Source organism: Festucalex cinctus, chromosome 2 (genome assembly GCF_051991245.1).
Source record: "Festucalex cinctus isolate MCC-2025b chromosome 2, RoL_Fcin_1.0, whole genome shotgun sequence".
Lineage (NCBI taxonomy): Eukaryota > Metazoa > Chordata > Actinopteri > Syngnathiformes > Syngnathidae > Festucalex > Festucalex cinctus.
In genome coordinates, this window is record NC_135412.1 from 3,995,201 (window position 1) to 4,017,133 (window position 21,933).

The window sequence follows — 21,933 nt, forward strand, 5'->3', positions numbered from 1 at the left end:
TTGGGAGTCGGGACGCTTGAAAAGAGGAGCGGTGTGTGTAGTTTCCCCTCTGTATTTGCAAGAACACTGACTATAGGTTTTAAAGTATGCCAACATTCCTTACACTGGGAGGAGATAAATACAGTAAATTACTTAAATATTCCTAATACTTTTCTCATACAATTTCATACCTAGGGTAAATGACTTAAAAACACACACACACACACACAAAAAATGTTTGAACTTGCTGACTGTGCTCATTTTCAGTCACATGACATGGAATAACTGATGCGGCCTGAAGCCAAATGTGGACGTTGCCAACTGCAAGTAAGCTTTATTTTCCATAGTTCCAAAAGCATTCATTCATGCGTCAGACAGTGGCCTGTGGTAGGATTTTATGAAGAGACTAGATGTTGATGACAACGACTGTTAACAAGAATGAAACTCCACTTAGAGCAAATTCTGGCTTGCTTGAGCTGTTAGTAAAAAAAAAAAAAAACAAATTGAGCTGAAGAGCTAACAATTAGCCTAGCCTCTTCTTTTTTTGTATTTTTCTGGCAGCCTGGGACACAGAAAAGTAGCAGCCCGGCTAACCGACATTCATATGTGGTAGCCATGTTGGCAGGGACAATATTCCCATCAAATCCCTAAAAAAATTTGTTGTAAATTTCATTTTTCAACCATGTGCAGCACAATCTGCCAGCATCCTTTGTTTTCAGCTTTCTTGCCATCCACACACACAGAATCCACTAATGCCAATTCCCGTCCAGCATCAGCACCACTTCAACATTCACATTTCAAACTTAGAAATGAATCCTTACATAACTCAGTCGCTCAGGAAACAGGATGGTTGGCGGGATGAATCAACGGTTAAGCTGAGTAAACACTATTGTAGTCGAATTCAGTCCACCTATGATGACCGAGTTTCAGTCAAGACTATTTTTGGACCTCGTCACAATTCAACAAGCAGAATTACAGAGCAAGACTGAGGTTCTTTTTCCCAGGCCGATGACTGCAGACATGGCTAATGCCTGACCAATACTCCAAATAATTCCTTTGATGCTCAACAAACCACGAAAGGAATGCGGCTACGCCGGGCAGGCTATGATTCATCCCCGAGCCGTCAACATGTGTCGAGCTGCTGACATTATGTCTGCAAAACACATTTTCCTTGGTGGTCAAGACAAGCCACTTTTTCTTCCAGGCAAACCAGAAGACAAAAGAAGTCAGCAGGAGACATGCTTAAAGTAGGAAAGAAAATTGGCTAATATCTTCAAAATTTGTGGTGCAAATTAAATAGTGAAAAAGAGAAAAACGAATGATGATTCTAACCCTATGAATAGATAAGACTGTTACCCCTTTTCCCTAAAACTTTTTTTTTTTTTTTTACCTCATGTTATAAAATGGGATTTTACATTAAATTGCTGCCAAATGCATGATAATCGGGATTAGGTATGAAACTTGACATGACAGGGAAGTAGGGCTGGGTATTGCCGCCAACCTCACGATACGATACGTATCACGATACAGGAGTCGCGATACGATATGTATCGCGATACATATGTATCCCACTACTTGATCTTCAAGGGGATACGTATCCCGATATATTAAATAAATTTTCTTGCATTTTATATACAGTAATATGTATACCAAAAGGATATGTTTATTATGCTGACTGACAAAAATATTTTTGTTAGCAGCTCTTCTGGTTTAGCACCAAGCAACATGCCTGGTCTAAATGTGTACGCACTGCAGAGCAAGGAGCAGCTTTCACAGACACACCGGGAACATTTATTAATAGGCATGAGCCGATATGAGCAAAAATATCAAAGTATTAAAATTACAGCTCTAAAATGTGCTTATTCGAAATATTTGGGGAAATGAAAACAGCATTTTTTTTTTCATGTGACACATTTTATTTAGTTTTTAAAAAAAATATAGGAAAACTGGTACTTTAAGACATGTGCCATGTTGATATTCTTCCTCTGCTTTCATTTTTCTTAGCAAAACACAGCATCCAATCACTGGTGAGCTATTTTTGCATTAATTGAAGGCAATTAACTTCAAAGACGCTGCTGGTTTTTATTTTTTAGGTACAACGCAAGCTGCAAAGGCAAACGTTAACTGCCTATTTTTAGTTAATGAGCAATATCGATTCTGACGCCTGCGTATCGATACGTGTATTGTAATGAGGCCCGCAACGATATATCGCCGTATCGATTTTTTGAGCACACTCATACAGGGAAGGGAATAATCTATGTAGTGCAGGTACTGTACACCTGACTTCAGCCCTCAAATGGCAGATGGAGCTCTTATCATTCATACAATCTTCATCCTAGATTTTTCCCTTTGTCAAGGGTCACCATTTTATGGATGAAGCTTTGTTCTACTTATTTATTTATTTTTTGTAAATGGACCCCCCCCCAACACCTATTCAAAAAGCAAACACAAAAACACATGAGAAGACATCTTCCTCGGCTAAGAAACAAAAGCAGATCGGTTCAATTTCAAATGACGCACACCAAATGTGACGCGTGCCATAAATAAGGAGCGGCTACAACGGGAGGGTGCAACTGATGGTAGATGAGATGGATAACGGAGGGAATGATGGACATGTTCAGCGAGCGAGCGAGCCGCCTCGGATGCGAACAGAGCGGAGAGTGCAATGAGGCCAACAGCTCCAGTGTCATTACTCGTCAAACGTGACTGACAGTGTGCAAGCAAGGGGAGGCGACGCACGTTTACGGAGCCACGCGTCCTCACACGAGTGCACTGAAGCGGAGCATGACACAGTGAACAGCTCGGGCTTACACGCCCAATTATGGAGGACAGAAAGAGGAGGCTTGAAATGGGCAGGGAGGTGGAGACAAGGCCGGCAGATGGAGAATAAGAGAGGGGGGAGAATAAAAATGAGATTGGTCAGCAGATGCAATGAACAGCGCCCCAATATCAGACAAGAGAGTGAGCGAGAGAACAGTCGTTTCCATGGCGACCACACTCACTCTACAGATACTACAAGCACAGAGCCTTGCAAGAATTGCCAGTCATCACTGCGGTGACATCACATGACCCATTTGCTTGGTCCTATCAGCAAAAGCATAGTAATACAGCGGTGCCTTGAAATATGAGTGACTTGATACAAGTCGTTTGGCCCCTTTTTTTTATTTTCCTTTTTTTGCTTTGACTTGCGAGCGCACACTTGAGTTACAAGTGCCGTATGCTGGCAGTCAACTCAACTGAGCTCCCTTCACAACAAGCAATGGTTTGGTTCTGAAATAAGGATTTTTTTCCCCCTTTCCACTCCTAGTTTAAGTTTACTCTCAGACTAAAAATAAACCACAGAGGTTCATTGAAGACTCTAAATTGTCCCTCTGTGTGATTGTGAGTGTGAATGGTTGTTCGTCTTAGACCAGGGGTGTCCAAACTACGGCCCGCTGGCCAGCAAATACTAAAAATAATTTTTCAATGCCGTTTAAAAAAAAATAAAAAAATAAAAAAATAAAATAAAATACAATACTGTGCTTTTGTACATAACAGCAATGCATAAACCACCTGCAATCTCTAATACTTATTGAGGCGCTTACTTGTTAACGTACGCACACATTGAGTTCCCCTTCATCTGACAATTAGTCTAGATTTTAAACATAGAAGGGCCAAAACATCCCTAATAAAAATTTTATTGAACTAAAAAAAAATAGCCACAAGAGGGTGCTAGAAATGCACAAATGGAAATCAATCCGACTTTTTTTTTTTAACAGATGTGCTGCTTTTAAATATTGTGAACATGACGACAACGATATTGTGGCACTTTGAATATCACGATATTGCACTTAGTGTTACATTCCTAGTATATATATTGTGGCCCTGTTTGCAGTTCAGGGTTGTAATGTCCCACGCATGCCGGGTTCAGACGTCACTGACGGGCGACGATGGTGGCATCCTCACCACTTTGGCTAGAACACCACCAAAGTGAATTTAACAGTTAAGTACAATCACTGCAAATGCAATATCCAAGAAGTAATTTCGCTCCATACTAACCAAATTTAGAAAAGCACTAAGCTTATTCTCTGCTATTATTTGAACTAGAATGTAAAAATGGCCTCAATACCAGAAACTATAAGGTTTCATAATGTTTGAGTGCAACGAGAGAATGGGCTGTATGCCTGCCTGCTTCTTGTTCGATCATGATGATACCATAACACACTTGCTGCATAAGCAACACATTACTCCTTGTGCTCAGCTAAACACACGAGCGGATGCAGAGGCCGTGCATCAAAGCATTCCTCCTCTTGCTGTTTGCTGGATACAACCTACAGGCAGAGAGATGTGCACTCTGGACGGTATACTACAAATCGCCTTCACCCCGTTTCCTTCATTGTTCATTTCTGCAGCACTGCAGCGAGCCAGTGAGTGCCTGGTGCTGAACGGCAGAATTCAACACAGCAGTTTCTGTTTGCTTGTCGTAATTAACAGACGCAAATGTGGGCTATCTGTTTTTTTTCTGTCACGATCTGCTAGTGCTGTCTTCTTCAAAAAATTGCAGCATGGGTTCCATGATAACAAACACAGACCACAAGATGTCCGCCAGCCTCGAGTGCACACGACTGTAGTCATCATCTGAAGGCTTCATCACATCCCCACAGAAAAAAAAAATAAAAAATAAAAAAAATAAAAATAAAAATAAAAAATAAAAAATTTTGAGTGGTAAGTAGTAGGGGTGTGAATTGCCTAGTACCTGACGATTCGATTCGTATCACGATTCACAGGTCACGAGTCGATTCGATACCGATTAATCCCGATACGAATTTATAAGTCGATTGTTGCGATTTTTTTCCATTCAAATTTAGAAAATACTAATCAGTAAGCTTGTAGAGTGTAAGATTTATATGAAAATGTATTATTTATTTATCTGAAATTTCAGTCTTATAGAGGTTGTAATCTGTTTCATGTTTGAACAGCATTAAAATTAAATATTAAGGCTTAATGTTCCGTTCATATAACATTCTTCCATGCTCAAGGTGTGAATCCTAAAAAAAAAAAAAAAAAAAAAAAAAAAAAAAGATTCTGCCGATTATTGAATCGATTCGAGAATCGCGCGATGTAGTATCGCGATATATCGCCGAATCGATTTTTTTTAACACCCCTAGTAAGTAGACTTTTAATTAACCATTCAAGATATGATTGTCCATCTGTAAACAAAGACAAGATGAACAAACGTTGATAACGTTGATACAGCGCAACGATCATCAAGTCCTCTCTCTGTGGCCAGCAGAGGATAAAAGCTTGCAAGCCAGTGTTGCCTTCTCTTGCGTCAAAGTCGGTCATGGTTGACGCTCACATGGTTTCACTTAAAATGGGAATTGTCTCCTGAGGCTTGCCTCCTCTTTCACTTGACTCTTACTTACAATGAACCTTTGACTGAAAACAAGCACATGCATCCTTGCTGGAATATTCAAGAACATAAAGATTCCAGCTTCAATGCAACTTCTGCGGCGGTTTTCGATCACAGCAACTTGTGCATTGGTTTTAATAGAAGCGAGTGGCAGATCAGCTCTTTAGAATTTAATCGCCCGCCAGCAAGCAGCCATTCGTCATCCCGGTGTACAGGAACGCTTACCTCTGAAGTGGCTTGGCCTTCTTCCTACTGAGGTTACAGCTTACAGGTCAGTCAAAAACCACCACTCCACTCTGACAGGTTCTCCAATCCGCTGAAAAAGAGACAAAATGACAAGAAAAAGACATCAGTCAGGGAAATTCTCAAACTTAAAAATGGGCTGCAACAGAGTAGCAGAGCAAGCTGGCACCTGGAGGAGAGCAAGATGATCCTTCTCTTACAAGAATGCAGCAGATTAACTGCAGAATGGCACTTGGCAAATGGCACTTCATTTATATAGCGCTTTTTCCACCTTCAAGGCCCTCAAAGCGCTTTACATTTTTGACTACCCATTCACCTACTGATGACGCAGCATCAGGAGCAATTGGGGGTTCAGTATCTTGCTCAAGGATACTTCGACGTGGTCACAATGGCCTGGGATCGAACCCACAACCTCTGGGTTGGGAGACGACCACCATACCAGTGAGCCATGCCGCCCCCCCAGAAGAAACTGACACGCAGGCTGTGAGAAGCAAGAATTGCTTTTACATTATGTTTCACCTTTTTATTTATATATAGTGTTGTTCCGATACCGATACTGGTATCGGCAGAGGCGCCGATACTGCATTAAAACAGTGGTATCGGTATTGGTGACTACCCACAAGTACCATGTCGATACCATTAATTCCAAAGCTAATATAGGATTTTGGATGCAGCATCTTGTGTCTTGCTTGTGCACGACATTCACTGATTTGTGACATGTTCACTGCATGCCGATCAAAGATATCCTATTGGCCCTTGAATGCTCTGAACCAATGGCAGGACAGCTTTTTCATGTTGAGGGGAAAAAAACCTTGGGTATCGGAATCGCTATCGGGGGCCAAAAAACGGTATCGGAACAACACTAATATATAGCCCTGCGATTGGCTGGCAACCAGTCCAGGGTGTACCCCGCCTACTGCCCAAAGCCAGCTGAGATAGGCTCCAGCACCCCCACGACCCTTGTGAGGAATAAGCGGTCAAGAAAATGGATGGAGGGATATGGATATGGTTCGGGTCCAGGCTCCGGACTTCCTGGATGTGGCGTTTGCATGTTCTCGCCGTTCCTGCGTGGGTCTTCTCCGGGTACTCCGGTCTCCTCCCACATTCCAAAGACATGCATGGCGGGTTAATTGGTGCTACAAATTTACCCTCGGTGTGCTTGTGCGTGTCGATGGTTGTTCGTCTCTGTGTCCTCTGCGATTGGCTGGCAACCAGTCCAGGGTGTCCCCCGCCTACTGCCCAAAGCCAGCTGAGATAGGCTCCAGCACCTCCCTTGTGAGGAATAAGTGGTCAAGAAAATGGATGGAGATATATCTATATCAGTCACTGCAACGCCGCTCACAAAACATAACTTGACCATGTTCATTTGTGAAGACAAATTTGTTTCCTCATGTTGGCCTTTCATCAGGCCGCAAACTCAATTTTAGGTGATTAAAAGCGAAGGGGGGAGAAGTCAGCTGCTGGGATGTATCAGGAAGCAGTTCGCGCTGGCCTCAGCTGTCCCTTCGTTTTTCTGTGCACCAACTGTTGTTCACACCACAGCGTGCACTGCAGGCTGTCCCCCTTGCACAAGAACAAACACTGACTGCCTATTTCCAAACACACACCAGGCACCGAGTTTGCGTGCGTGTTTGTTAGCACGCCCGTCACCAATTCTCGAGCGCACGCCCCACCCCCTTCCAGCTGCCTGGTGCAAACTGTGCCCGGTCGACGTGTAATAACACTCCGTCAGCGCGGGGGCAGCGAGCAGGTGTGGCAATGACACATGGACCAGTGCAGCTGCAAGGGAACACAGTTGCTGAAGTCACAACAGTGCCAGGGTCAGCGCCGCGGGCAGCTGCTCACAGGCAGAAGACAAAGAGGCCATGTCATGAAAAGGAACCGAGACCCCGAAAAAATATTTATTTGACAGACTCAAACAAATGCGCACTTTGAAGTGTCTTTAGCGTTCTTTGTGCTAATATTCAGGTATAGTCCCAGAAACAAAAACAACATCTGGACTTTCCAGCCAGAAGCAACATTAAAGGGATCGTTCGGATTTTTTAACATGAATCTCAATTTCATCCTCACCTCCAGTGTGTGCGATCAGCACTGACTTCCCCCTGACAGCGTTCTGCGACACGAGTTCTGGTCTGGTGTTGGACGAGAGGAAAATAGTCCAGCAAGTTAGCTTGGGTCACCGAAATAAAGAGTTTTTCTTCTAAAAACAATTAGTGTTCAAAAGAGTGATACATTTCCATCACAATACTCCTTTTCTGAAAAAAGTCCGACGCCATTACCGCCGGCCACTACTTTTCTGTTTGTTCGTATCACTGGGCGGCGCCCTGTAGACGGCTAATTGACGCACTGCAGCCAGCTGATCCTTCCGCTAGAAGTTGTTTGTCTTTTCGAAGGCGGAAGGATCAGCTAGCTGGCTGCAGTGCGTCGATTAGCCGTCTACTGGGTGACGCGCAGCGATACGAATGAACAGAAAAGTAGTGGCTGGCGGTAATGGCGTCTGACTTTTTTTCAGAAAAGGAGTATTGTGATGGAAATGTATCACGCTTTTGAATACAAATAGTTTTTAGAAGAAAAACGCTTTATTTCCGACACCCCAGCCAGCTTGCTGGACTATTTTTCTCTCGTCCAACACCGGACCAGAACTCGTGTCACAGAACGCTGTCAGGGGTAAGTCAGTGCTGATCGCAGGATGAAATTGAGATTCATGTTAAAAAAAAAATCCGAACGATCCCTTTAAGTACAGGCCAGACCTTTTTACAGCAAAAGGACCCCTTATGAGGATGGTAAATAAAAACAACATACGGCCACCCTGATAAGCGCCCTGCAGACAGTCGTAAGGGCCCCACTTCAACAACGGAACAAGGGGAAACACTGTAGTCCTGAGTACAGGTGCGTCCTTGTTCACCCACGCTGCAAAACCATTAGCCACACTCCTCGGGAGGTAGCTCATTTCCTGTTGGGGCAGGAAGTCGAAAAGAGGGAAGGACGGCGGCCCAGCAAAGGCGATGATTATGTCATAGGAAAAGAGAAAGACGGGATTGTTGTCGGAAAGCACCGTGAATGACCGCATCGGCCCGAATCCACCGAGCAACACTGAAGACGACTTCCTGTGAGGAGAAATGAGCGTCGGCACTCGGCATAAACCAATACTGCGGTTTCCCTGACCATGACCATTGCCTTCAGTAGGCTGATGAATGGTTATGAACCGAGTTGAGTAGGTGCATTAGTATTGATCAGCAAGCGCATTACTTTTCGTACAGATGATAAACCAAACAAGTCTGGGCTCTTTCTTGGCCAACTGCCTGTCAAGCATTTAACACATAAAAACTGGTTTGAGTGCAGTTGTGGAGAACAAACAACATCATATTACACCTGTTCAACAATACAGTTGGACTCGTATGCCAATTATTCATACAAACAACACTGAGACAACTGCCCGTAGAGCAAATCACAAGGCTAGCTGGAATTGCAAAGGAGGTCACGTCTGGTTGCGATTACGAGGGGCTGATCTCCCTTTCCTCAGCGGGATTCTCCACGCTTCGTGCAGAGAGCACTCTGCGAGGGAGAGCGCACACATGGTGAGAATTATGGAATAATGCTGCGTCAGGAATGTTCCCACGGTGGCCCGTGCGGTCGGATGGAGCGTCCCCATTGGCTGGCTCGCTGCCAACGAGGTTTATGGACAATAGAACACGCACATACAAAGTTATGTGATAAAATGCCTCTTGCGTTGGCTTGCATTTTGACCTGCTGAAACATCAGCCTCACGCCAACTTGAAGAATCTTTGCATCATCACCGTAAAGGGTGATGGGTTAAATTGCACTACGTTAAGTCACTTGAAGTCTGTCACGGTGGTTCATTTTCCTGCGTGATCCAGGAATCATCAGCGCGAGAGAGGATCACCAGAGCAGAAAGAGATTAGCAAGCTACTCAGTCTAAGCGCCAGAGGCTGGATGCCAGAGTATTTAGTCAATGACATCCATACACTGATATTTGCTCGGATTCCGCCTACAGGTTTGAGTGACTGTCAAGGGACTTTTCTTTTGCACCAAAATGTGTCAGTCTACTGCAGCTGCTTGTTCTTCAGATCGTAGGTCATTATTACAGGCAGAGTCCTAAATGAACCCTGATGTAAAAAAATAAAAAGGAGCAGCGGGTCGGCTTGCCTCCATAAAGTCAATTGTGCGAATGACTTCTGCAAGCTGGCAAGCAAAACCACAAGTGACCTGTGTCGTGAATCCATTTACACTTTTCACCCTCTAGCTTCCAGATGCATCGAGGGCAGACTGCCATGCGCAACCTCCATGTTTCCCTGCAAACTTGGCGCCCGTCAACATAACAACGCTCGCTTCCCAAACGTTAGCTAGGTTGATTCCAGCAACAGATCTGATGGAAGGAAAATAGGCTTTAGTGCATATTTTATGAACACATCAGATTTAGAACTCGGGAATCTTAATGCAGAAAATCTATTCTACTTTCTATGAAAGGGTGCTTTAAACAATTGAAAGCACATACCCAGACAGTAGGGGTGTTAAAAAAAAATAAAATAAAATCGATTCGGCAATATATCGCGATACTACAGCATGCAATTCTCGAATCGATTCAATAGGCAGCTGAATCGATTTTTTAACATCCATTTTTGATGAAAAAATATTCAACAAAACGTCTAACTTTCACACCTTAAGCATGGAAGAATGTTATATTAATGGAACATTAAGCCTTAATATTTTATTTCAATGCTGTTCTAACGTGAAAAAGGTTACAACCTGTTTGTTAAATACAGGGCTCACAGTTATAACACTGAAGTTTCAGATCAATAAATAATACATTTTCATACAAATCTTACAGTGTACGTGTACAAGTTTACTGAATGCTATTTTCTAAATTGAGTAAAAAAAAAAAATCGGAACAATCGACTTGTAAATTCATACCGGGATTAATCGGTATCGAATCGAATCGTGACCTATGAATCGTGGTACGGATCGAATCATCAGGTACTGGGCAATTCATACCCTTACCAGACAGACTTTTTTATGTTTATTTTTTTAAGGAAATACTAATTGGCATTGAACATATTATGCTGCTAGTTTTTCGAGTTTCACGTTTACATAAAATGAATTGGAAATGATTTGAAAGTGAACAAACAATTTTGGTACCAGTAGATCGCTTGATATACTGTACTATCTCCATCTACAAGGGAAAGTCACTAAGCAAACACTGTTGACCAACACAACCACATATATGGAAGTAGTTGAACTCTGATCACACCGGCCATGTTTATTCCTCTGGCGTACAGCAGCTGCGCAGCACAGGCAATTTAATTAAGGCAATCGGATGATGAAGAAATAAATCCTCCTCCCGTATCTACTTATGTGATACATCAGCCGCAGTCGGCTTGCGCCATGCCTTTGCTCCTCTCCTCTGAAGGAGCCCAATAAGTCACACGCACTCCTCACATCGTAGCCGCTCTCACGCAGGCGCATTCTGTTCGTTGGGACGGCTATATGGCACAATCATGTGAGGAAAACTGGGGAGCGACCCAAATGAATCACCTTCTCTCAGTCATGTTGAAATCTGATGTGGGTTGATGGTCTTCAAGATCCCTTTTGGTTTCTTGGCTTTATGGCAGTCACAAACATCTCTCAGCAGTGTGACAGTGCAACGACCAGAGCAGCACTTCCTGTCACATGCATCATTGGGTTGAATGACTGACTGACCTTAGATGTTATTGTAGAGGGGAGGGGGAAAGGAGGTTATTGGAAAGAGCAGCAGCCCCATAGTATGAAGTAGGGGTGTTAAAAAAAAAAAAATCGATTCGGCGATATATCGCGATACTACATCGCGCGATTCTCGAATCGATTCAATAAAAAAAAAAAAAAGTCGATTTTTTTTTTTTTTTTTTTTTTTTTTTTTTTTAAAGAGCTCAGAATTGTTCATTCGGTATTCGGATTCAACGGATTCAACGTCTTATCATCATTGCCTTTTTTTTTTTTTTTGTGAATCGATTTTTAAACTTCCATTTTTAATGGAAAAATATTCAACAAAACGTCTGACTTCGGGTTAGGATTCACACCTTGAGCATGGAAGAATGTTATATGAACGGAACATTAAGCCTTAATATTTTATTTTAATGCTGTTCAAACATGAAACAGATTACAACCTCTATAAGATAAATAAATAATACATTTTCATATAAATCTTACACTCTACAAGCTTACTGATTAGTATTTTCTAAATTTGAATGGAAAAAAATCACAACAATCGACTTATAAATTCGTATCGGGATTAATCGGTATCGAATCGAATCGTGACCTGTGAATCGTGATATGAATCGAATCGTCAGGTACTAGGCAATTCACACCCCTAGTATGAAGGGGGGAAAAAAAAACACCCGCTATTGTCACATTCATAAAGCTAAATAACTTACTAAGCTGCTTAAATGGAGTGGTGCAAGATGAGGCGCACACAGGACAATTAACGATGCACTCTAAGTAATTGTCAAAGTAAACACACAAAAAGAAAAAGTATCAGTAGCAGTGGCAGGGAGGCTTTCATACTGACTTTTGCTGAGATTTGGGTCTCTTTTGAGGAATTCCCTGGCCAACAACATTTTTTTTTTCCATTCTTTGCGTGTAGACAAGTTACATTTTTCCTGGCAAAAGGGCTGGAGGCAATTGTAGGTCAATGCCCGAGTGGGCCTGCCTGCTACCAATGAACATGAACGAGCGGAGATGCGGCTCGTGTGCCCTCCTTGTGTCTCCTCCCATTATCGGTGTAGCTGGTGATAGCAGTTAATTTGCAGTTATTCTGCCAATGTGACATTTTGAAAGATTTTCTCCAAGATTTTGCAGTATCCATGGCTACATTGACGCTACAGGGTGTGATCCCCATTTCAGATTGTTAAATCCAATCTTTTTGTCCGTTCGTTCAGAATAGGATTTGTGAGGTTGAGTTTAAAATAGAGCTGTCAAACGATTATATTTTTTAATCAGATTAATCACATCTTAAAATTTTGATTAATCATGATTAATCGCTTAATTAAAAGGCCTTTTTAATCAACATTTTTTGACCGCCAAATTTAAAATGCACCTATTATGTGTTCATTTTTTCTGCATTTAATGTTAAGAGGACGTCTCATCCTCCTCTTTTTTTCTAATCAGTTAATTACTTGCATAATTTAAAGTGGAAAAATATGACCCCAATAGTTTGACATGAGCAAATATTCTGAATGTCACGCAAACATTTATGAAATGCTTCACTATAATGCATGTTACGTTTATTGTTCAAACACAACCTGTGCTACCGTTAACGTAGCCATCCTGTGTCAAGCTAAAGGATCATCTGCGGTCAAAATTAATAGTGCGATTAATCTGCGTTAATACATGATTAATGCGATAATTCTTTTGTGATTAATTAATTAGTTAACGCTTTAACTTTGACAGCACTAGTTTAAAAACTTATCTTCTAGGGGAAAGTTATACGGGGGTCAGATGTTCCAATTTGTAACATCCTAACTGAACTGACGCTAGGCTAACTGTTAGCTTATCTGGGAACTACATTGCAGTGGCAGATGTAATCCACAGTAATACAAACAAATCCGAAATCCAATAAAAATACTCATGTTAAGAGTTTAAAAAAAAAACATTTTTTTAAGGTGTGATAATTGTATGGGAGTGCCTATAAACGGATCTTAAAAATAATAACATGGCAGTTAGATCTCTCCCCTCAAGCAAGGCCCAGGTAGCAAATGTAACGCCCACCGCTGTTTTATTGTAGTTTACTTTGTAATGTTTACACACGTTGTGGATGCCATAAATGTCAACTTTGTAATTGTGAGCGACGATGCAAGGCAAGTGTAAAACTATGTGTTTTCTTTAAAACTCATTCACTGCCAGTCATTTTAGAAAATTTTAAAATGTTCAATACTCACGCGATATTAGATTCAATAATTATATATAAACCGAATCTACCAAATATCAGAATAGACTCCCTACTTTTTGCCCCGTCCCATTCTTTTATAATTGACAGTAGAAAAATGTAGGTTTGCCAAAATACAGCCATTTCTCCCATGGACTCTGAAACTGTGTTTATTTCGTATAAAATGGGGCAATGATGTCATCTACCGGTGGTTGGGCATCAGTAAAGTTGTTTCCAAGTTTGATATTTAGAGTGAGAGCATAACCAGATTCGCCCCCATTTAGCAGCGCTCTAAAAAAAATACAATTGACAAGTATACTTGTCAAAGGCAGTGAATGAGTTAAATACATTTTAGATGTTACACCACACCATTAGAACCAGAACAGTAGCATAAATAGAGTGAACAGGAAGAGAAATGCTGTCATATCACATCATAATCATTACTTTTCAAGGTTTGCGTAAGCACTGACTGTTTTACCTTCATCCTCAACAGAAACAAAAATCAGTCACTGCAAGCCTGCAAGCAACTGATTTAGTGCCATTGCGTGTGCTGATATTCATCCTGGACTGTGCATGAAAAGGCCAACGGGAAGAGCAACAATTTCTTAAATAGGAGAGATTTTTGGCTACAGTCAAGCCAACTGACCATTGCCTTTGTTTCCAAATGCTACGGACAGATGCTGTCAAAGGTCAGCAAAATGTTAACAGAACAAGGGGCTGTACAAGCTGGTGAACATGTGCATGCGTCAAGAGAAGGGACACACCTAGGCAAGTAGTCAACATACACACATTAGTTCCCCTTTTGCCGAAACACCTCCACAACAAGGAGCTGAGTCTCACTGCAGCTTGATGATACTTTCCATCCCAAATTTCCTTCAGTCTACGGGGCTGGATCAGGTTTCACTTTAGCCTCTGGCGCGCCAACAGAGTGCGCTCAAGTCGACGTTTGAAGCCGCATCCTCCGGTTGTAACACAACCTGAGGAAATATACACTGCTGCCACCCGCCGCCTTGTCTTTTGTGTGGGGAATTTTCTGCCCAAGGACACGGGTGGGTTGCTGTTTGCTTAGATGGGTGGGAGGAAGTCACGCACAGCCCTCGTGCAACGGAGCTTAAAGCGGTGACAGACACTAGCAAGAACACACATACAGTAATATTTTATAGTCTTACATGATCATTGGTCAAGCCTAAATCGAATGTGACTGCTGTTATTTTTATTTAATCAATGATGGCCCCCGCATCACCCAAAAAATAAAATCAGGCAACACAGACTTTTGAAAAACGTCTTTTCTTTTACTTGGAGAGGTCTAGCTTCTCTTCTCAATGACGTGGAGAGGGGGGGAAAAAAAAAAGAAAAAAAGATGACAAAGCATTCATGTTCTTTTAAACAGGAGCCGCGAAATGACTAACTCCCTTCCAACGTACTGGAAATCTAATCCGTGTCTGCGCTTTTTATGGCTGAGCTGTACAGCAACAGCCCAAATGTTGCGCCTTGGGGCATTTAAGTCTGCTGACAAAATGTTTTGCACAATCCTGTTACATATCGCACATGTGGATAACTACTATTTTAGGTTAGCGGTATATGTGTTTGTTATTGCCGCAACTGGGGTTAGGAATCCAAACAAAAGACATCAGATAAAACAAATTTGACAACACTATCAAGTTACATTATACAAATATGTCAGCACATGATGCAAAGCCCAAAGGAACAAAAACTAAACAATAATAAAAAAATAAGTTGTACAGATGTACAGGTACTCTCAGCATCTTCTATGTCGAGTGAAACCCCTTCAAATCCATATCCTGCAAAAGAATAAGTACATAAAAAGCTGAAAGGCATCTCACTACAACGGCGCAACCACAACACTAACAAGCCATTAACTGCACTTTAAGCAAATGGGGCACACATTTTGTTGCCACCACACTGCGAATAATGCAAATCATGAATGCTCAAGGAAACAAACGGCTGTCTGGGCAGTTAAAGTCTGGGCCAAACGCCATCTCCAAGTCTCATACCGGTTTGGTGAAACTCCCATGGCACCAGGGAGGAATGGGCTCTTTGCACAAATCCACTACTTCCTGAACTCAACACCAGTCCTTCATTTTCTGTCTTTCATGAGTGGACACGCTGATTAATCCAGGTGTGCCTGATCTCAGTAACTACAACATTGGCCAGACACACCTGGATTAATCAGCTTGTCCACTCATGAAAGACAGGAAACAAAAACATGGTATTCCGTTCAGGAAATAGTCGAGCTGTGCAAAGAGCCCATTAGTGCTACCTTGGATGACTTTTGCAGTACCAGTATGACAAAATTTGCAGCCTTGGGAGCAGCCAGACGCTGGCATGATATTCGGTTCCCAGTGTGAATAACCTTTGAACCCTTCACGGTGTTTGCGTGTCATATTCAGACAGTTGAAGCAAATACAAAATTCAAAGCTTTTACCACTAGCCTGGTTGGAACTTGACACAACAGACAACAGCTCGTAGGCTCGTTAGCTTTGAATGGATGCTAACTAAATGTGAACATCGCCGCCGGTCAAGATAACCAATCCCATGCGGTGACGTCACCAAACAAAAGAGATTATACCGGCGTTAGTACTTATACTGATACGATGCAAAAAAAAAAAAAAAAAAACACATCCAATACGTTTCATTTTACAGCTCAAAGTCGCAAAATTGGCATTTTCAAGAGGCGCGACAACACCATCGGCCATGAGCAGAAAGCTGCTGGCCTCCCCTCGCTCGCCAGGGTGGAGACTGTCTGCTACGCTTCCACGGCGACAACTGAGCTACTAAACATCCCATTCCGCCGCCACAAGTCCATTAAACGCTTTAATAAAGACCCCCAGAAGATCGTTGCCCTATCCATATGTCCCCTACTCCCCCAAAACGGTGTGCTTTTCCCCAGGCGGCCCAAGCACCCCCTTCTCCCCAAGAAAGGAGTCATTCAATGGCTGCATTGGGGGGCTCCAACAACCCGTGCCCACGTCCCTTTCTTAGGGCCAAGGGGATTTACGGATGCTCCTTTTAGAATCAGAACAGCCTTTAGGAAATGCGGCAGGCTGCTGCTTCTCTTTACAGTGTCAACGGCGTGCGGCATAGCGATAAAGACATCAATGAATTAAATCGTGGATCTTACCTTATAAAGGGCGTTCCCGAACACCACAGTAAAAGTTAAAAATGAGATTAGAGCGCACACACGTTCGGACAGTGAATTAAAAAAAATAAAAAATACTTACAGTGAAATGCGACTCACAAAGAGGGTCCTCTCCTCCGGTTGTCTCCCTTCCCCTGGGGGGGGGGATATAACAGTCGTGTGGAAAAGATGCGTCACACTTCTTGGGTCTTGGTGGTGAGCCGTTTTAAAAATATGATTTAAAAAACTACTTAAAAGTATCCGCCGTCCTCATGTTTTCACGCTCGACCTCGTCTACATATATCGCAGACTGCTCCCCATTCTTCTCCCTGACCGCGTAGGGGACACGCTGCGCGTCTCCGTCGTTTCCTGTCCAACCCAGGACCAATGTTGCCTTCACGACCTACTAATAATCGGACATAAAAGTGTCCAATTGTTGAGTCGGTGTATGGATACTAGTAGGTCACGTGTTTCTTCTGTCTGAAATTAAAAAACAAAAAACAAAAAAAACAACAAAGTGCGTGGCCCGTGTGATATACACAAGCCTACACACTTACACAAAAAAAATAAAAAATACAAAAATAAAAATAAAATAAAATGCGTGAACTGTTGAAGCAACAACAGCACCACAGGTCCAAAACCCGCCACTTTGGATAATAGTAGTTTATCCACTTGCACCGCCAAAAACTCCTCATCCATTTCTTAAGAAGGACAAACATTTTGGAAATTCTATAAACCGCATTCTCCAATCACATTAATCTACCGAACAGTAACCGTGCAAAGTAAAGTAAAAACAGTAGAATATATTGTGTTGACCACAAGGGATAGATCGAAATTCACCAGGGAGGGACCCATTATGGGAGGGGCGGGATAATGACTTTATGACGTCAAAGGGACAAGAGAGAGTGTACTAGTTTGTCGCTTGCAATGAAAACTGTCAGTTATGTGTTGACAGTACGACATGACTTGTCTTTATCGTCTCATTTACTGCATCTCCACAGTATTCGAAGCAGTCAAGAATTTATGCCACCTTCCCCAGCGAGGTTAAATGAACTAAAATGATATACCTGTAAACTAATAGTTATAAGAGACGCATGGCAATTAAAAATCAATTTTTAAACAAAATTGGCCTGTTTCCCGGTCTGCGGCAGTGACGAACGTCAACAGGTTGATCAGAACCCAATGCTATGTTGCCATCTAGTGGCTCAAAGAGGTCTGTGAAGCTGTGTGTGTGCGCGTGCGTGTTAGAGGTTAAAATTCTTTATCGGGTCAATCTGTCAAATCATTGCGATTTGCTTTCAAAGTACATAAACAACTACTAAAATACATAAACAACAAACAAAAAAAAAAAATCACCAAAAACAAACCGATCATTCCAGGAGACAGGTCACAGGTAGAAATATAATAACATACATTTGAATTGGAGCACAATTTCAAATTTTCTTACTTATAGCAAGCGGGCATCGAAAATACAGATAAAAATCTTTCACAGAGACACAAAGAGAGGTATGTACTCTTTTTTTTTTTTTTTTTCTTTCTTTCTTTCTTCTTCTTCTTCTCCCCCCCCCCCTCCCCTTCTTCTTCACTTCATGAAACCAAAACTGTCTACATGTTTGCGTGCTCCTGACGTAGGTCACGGGTCAAACCAGGAGTGGAAACTTAAGGAGGCGTTTGCAGTCACAGGATGCTTTGAATACAAACTGTCACAACTAGTTGAGGAAACCATAGAATGCAAAATTTATCCTCTCACTGTTAAGTTTGAAATGAGTTCCTGGCTAATTCTGATCCTCTTGGGGTACAGGTTCTCTCTAGCTAGCCCAACACAGAGCAAGTGTGCCTGCAAATGTAAGTATTGTACCAGGTCTCATTGTAAAATATTTTCATTCTGGAATTATTCTTTCGAGCCACCAGTTAGCGAATTGTGTCGACTCAAGACACTTACATGCAATCTACACTGGTTGCAAAATTCAGATTCATGACATTTTCCTCACCAGATAAACTACAAGCCGTGTGTACGCGCGACCCAGCCACAGTCTCTGTCCCGTGCCCGACGATGGCTGGCGAGGAACTGACATTTACGCTTCGAAAGGATGAACGAGAGATTCACATCCAGAAGTGCAATAACACCGCAAACACGTTGGACTGCGAATCAAGCGCCAACGCTGACCTGGTGCTACGTGAAGTCAACACGTCAGTCAGCTTTGTCCTTACTGGAGAGTTGGCCAAAAACGGCGGACTCTACTCGTGCGAGGGCATGGTCAGATTCCCACCTCCCTTCAAGACGGAGATGAGTGCTGTGAGGATACTGGTGCATGTCGAGGGTAAGCAAAGGTGCGTCAAAAAGACACTTGGCACATTAGATGCAGTACACATATTCAAACTGTTCTCTAGGTCGCAAATGCAGCAGTGGAGAAACCAAAGTGGGCAATGGACACCTCTGGATTTGGATCCCTGTGCTTGGAGTTTTATGCATCTACAGCATCGTCGTAACCATTATCGCGGTGGTCAACTGGGTAAGGCACACCTAAATAAGTACCGTATTTTCCGCACTATAAGGCACACCTCATTATAAGGCGCACCTTCAATGTATGACATATTTATAAACGTTTCCCATATATAAGGTGCACCTTCAATGAATGACATATTTTAAAACTTTTTTCATATATAAGGCGCTACAGTAGAGGCTGGGGTTACGGTATGCATCCATTAGATGGTGCTGCGCTAAAGGGAATGTCAACAAAACAGTCAGATATAGGGGTGTGAATTGCCTAGTACCTGACGATTCGATTCGTATCACGATTCACAGGTCACGATTCGATTCGATACCGATTAATCCCGATACGAATTTATAAGTCGATTGTTGCGATTTTTTTCATTCAAATTTAGAAAATACTAATCAGTAAGCTTGTAGAGTGTAAGATTTATATGAAAATGTATTATTTATTTATCTGAAATTTCAGTCTTATAGAGGTTGTAATCTGTTTCATGTTTGAACAGCATTAAAATAAAATATTAAGGCTTAATGTTCCGTTCATATAACATTCTTCCATGCTCAAGGTGTGAATCCTAACCCGAAGTCAGACGTTTTGTTGAATATTTTTCCATTAAAAATGGAAGATTAAAAATCGATTCACACACAAAAAAAAAAAAAAAAGGCAATGATGATAAGACGTTGAATCAGTCTACCGAATGAACAATTCTGAGCTCTTAAAAAAATAATAAAAAAAAATACAAAAATATTATATTATTATTGTTGTTATTATTGAATCGATTAGAGAATCGCGCGATGTAGTATCGCGATATATCGCCGAATCGATTTTTTTTTTAACACCCCTAGTCAGATAGGTCAGTCAAACTTTATTAATAGATTAGAAACCAGCTTTCTGACAACTCCATTCACTCCCAAAATGAATAAACAGCTGTTTTGTTATTTTCTCTGAGGTAAAGTATTAGTATTAGCTAGCGATCCAAGATGGCGGGATCTTCTGCGCATGCGCGTCACCGATCGTGCAGGGTCACTGATAGCGTCTTGACAGCGAGACCTGTTGCGGCTCAATATTGATCCATATATAAGGCGCACTGGATTATAAGGTGCATGGTCAGCTTTTGAAAAAATGGAAGGCTTTTAGGTGCGCCTTATAGTGCGGAAAATACGGTATATGTAAACCTAAAACAAGCATCTGAATGTACACTTTCTTTTTTTTTTGCGTGTGTGAAAAAGCTAGACCAAATCCATGTTCTTGTGTTTGTACTTTAAATGTAATGGCCACATCCCATTATTTTTGTCCCATATCTACCAACTGAGCCTTCCTTAGGTGCAGTTTATTCATTTACACTTTTTTTCTTTCTTCTTTTTACATGTTTGGAGGCCAATGTGAGGCAGTCAAATTCCCAGAATGACTACATGAACACAAAACCCAGAGTCACCAGCCAGCGTCGGAGGGAGAGAACCTTTCGGGACACTCCACGACAGCACTTTTGATTTTCCTCTGAAGACAACTGCTCTTTGTTATAATCAGAGGTGGTCAATATTGACAAAAGGTCCATCAATCATCAATGACGATTTGTTGACGATTAATGAATAACAGGAAAAATTGAAAAATTGACAGACTTTAAGCATTGCCAGAAGTGGGGTTTCGTCACAAGTGAATATTCAATATACACTTACCAGGTATGCTAACTTCCTTGCACATCATTCTTCTCTCTTCTGTCTTAGTTCTAATACTGATACCGTAGCTAGACATGTTGTAGAACTCGGGTGACGACAGACAGATAATGTTTTTTTTTCTCCTGTTGTTCCTCATTAATGCTACATTTATGCAAGCATTAATTTAGTGCTCAGTTTGTTTATTTTACGTCAGGCATGTTGTTAGATAGCTAAGGGGTCCTTCGGTGCGCCATTTTACGTCAGGCAGGTTATTGAACTGCTAAAAACTGCTTAAAAAGTGAATGTAGAGTCCGTTGTGGCGACATTAGTGAGGAAAAGAATAGTAACAAAAAATGTGAAGCGAAAAATAATGGTGACAAAATGTAATTTAGTATGACACAAGCATGGTTAAAATGATGTTGACGGACTGACGATTAATGGACTGCATCCATGAAATTTACTGTCGGTCCAAAAATAGCGACTGTAAATTAGCAATGTTGGAAGCCCAACATTTTAGCAATAAAAAGTTAATATTTTGTCTATAATTAGTTACTTTCATTATTTTTCATGTACAATTAGTACCTTTAAAACACAACTTGCTGTCGACTGAAAATGACATCACAAAGGCTCAGGTAACCAATCACAGATCAGCTTGTAAATGTCACATGACCAAACCTAGAAAACAGGTGAGCTGTGATTGGTTACCTGAGCCCTTGTGATGTCATTTTCAGCCGACACTCGACAGCAAGTTGCAAAATGTGTTTTTAAAGGTACTAATTGTACATGAAAAATAATGAAAATATCAAATTTCTTATAGGCAAAATATTCATGTTTGACTGCCAAAAATGGCTAAATAAGTAAAGTATCCCTTTAAAATAACGTTGACGGATGGACGATTACAATTTGGTTCGACTTAAAATATTAACGATGACGGAGGGGTGTCCCGACTGCTGACGATTGCCGAATGATGGACGTCAAATGCTCAAAATTCATTGATGTGTCCACCTCTGGTTATAACTGTGTGCTTTCAAGCTTGGTTTACCTTTGAGGAAATTTCTCTGGAGTTGCTGTAGCGACAGCTGAAGTTGTGCAAAGTACAAAAAAAAAAAAAAAAA

General features: G+C 41.6%; 2 protein-coding genes across 8 annotated transcripts in view; one reads left to right on the forward strand and one right to left on the reverse strand.

Moving 5' to 3' along the window:
- The window catches only part of raph1b (Ras association (RalGDS/AF-6) and pleckstrin homology domains 1b), a 38,330-nt gene extending 20,824 nt beyond the window's left edge, over positions 1 to 17,506 (reverse strand). For 3 of the 6 annotated variants that reach the window (XM_077512331.1, XM_077512330.1, XM_077512325.1), the window contains exons 1-2: positions 16,775 to 17,505; positions 5,597 to 5,660 (exon numbers count right to left, since the gene is read on the reverse strand). The gene's annotated coding sequence lies outside the window, so the exon portion shown is untranslated. Of the gene's footprint in view, positions 1 to 5,596; positions 5,688 to 6,762; positions 7,640 to 15,547; positions 15,657 to 16,774 lie in introns of those variants that run through there. The other 3 variants (XM_077512327.1, XM_077512326.1, XM_077512329.1) reach the window with 3 other exon arrangements.
- Positions 17,507 to 18,382: 876 nt separating this feature from the next.
- Positions 18,383 to 21,320, forward strand: LOC144014909 (uncharacterized). Of its 2 annotated transcripts, none has more exons than XM_077515221.1 (4): positions 18,383 to 18,516; positions 18,666 to 19,002; positions 19,063 to 19,184; positions 20,540 to 21,320. In XM_077515221.1, exons 1-4 carry the CDS (start codon positions 18,435 to 18,437, stop codon positions 20,569 to 20,571), a joined length of 573 nt encoding a protein of 190 aa, XP_077371347.1. In that variant the 5' UTR covers positions 18,383 to 18,434; the 3' UTR covers positions 20,572 to 21,320. The 2 variants fall into 2 exon arrangements, with proteins under 2 accessions (XP_077371347.1, XP_077371346.1); XM_077515220.1 differs by having other exon boundaries at positions 18,666 to 18,992.
- The last annotated feature ends 613 nt before the right edge of the window (positions 21,321 to 21,933 follow it).

What these genes read in the sequence shown, in the direction of transcription:
- LOC144014909 (XM_077515220.1), top strand. Translation starts at nt 18,435, where the DNA reads ATGAGTTCCTGGCTAATTCTGATCCTCTTGGGGTACAGGTTCTCTCTA. An exon ending in GATACTGGTGCATGTCGAGG is followed by an intron (nt 18,993 to 19,062) that starts GTAAGCAAAGGT and finishes ACTGTTCTCTAG; the next exon opens with GTCGCAAATGCAGCAGTGGA. An exon ending in TTATCGCGGTGGTCAACTGG is followed by an intron (nt 19,185 to 20,539) that starts GTAAGGCACACC and finishes ACATGTTTGGAG; the next exon opens with GCCAATGTGAGGCAGTCAAA.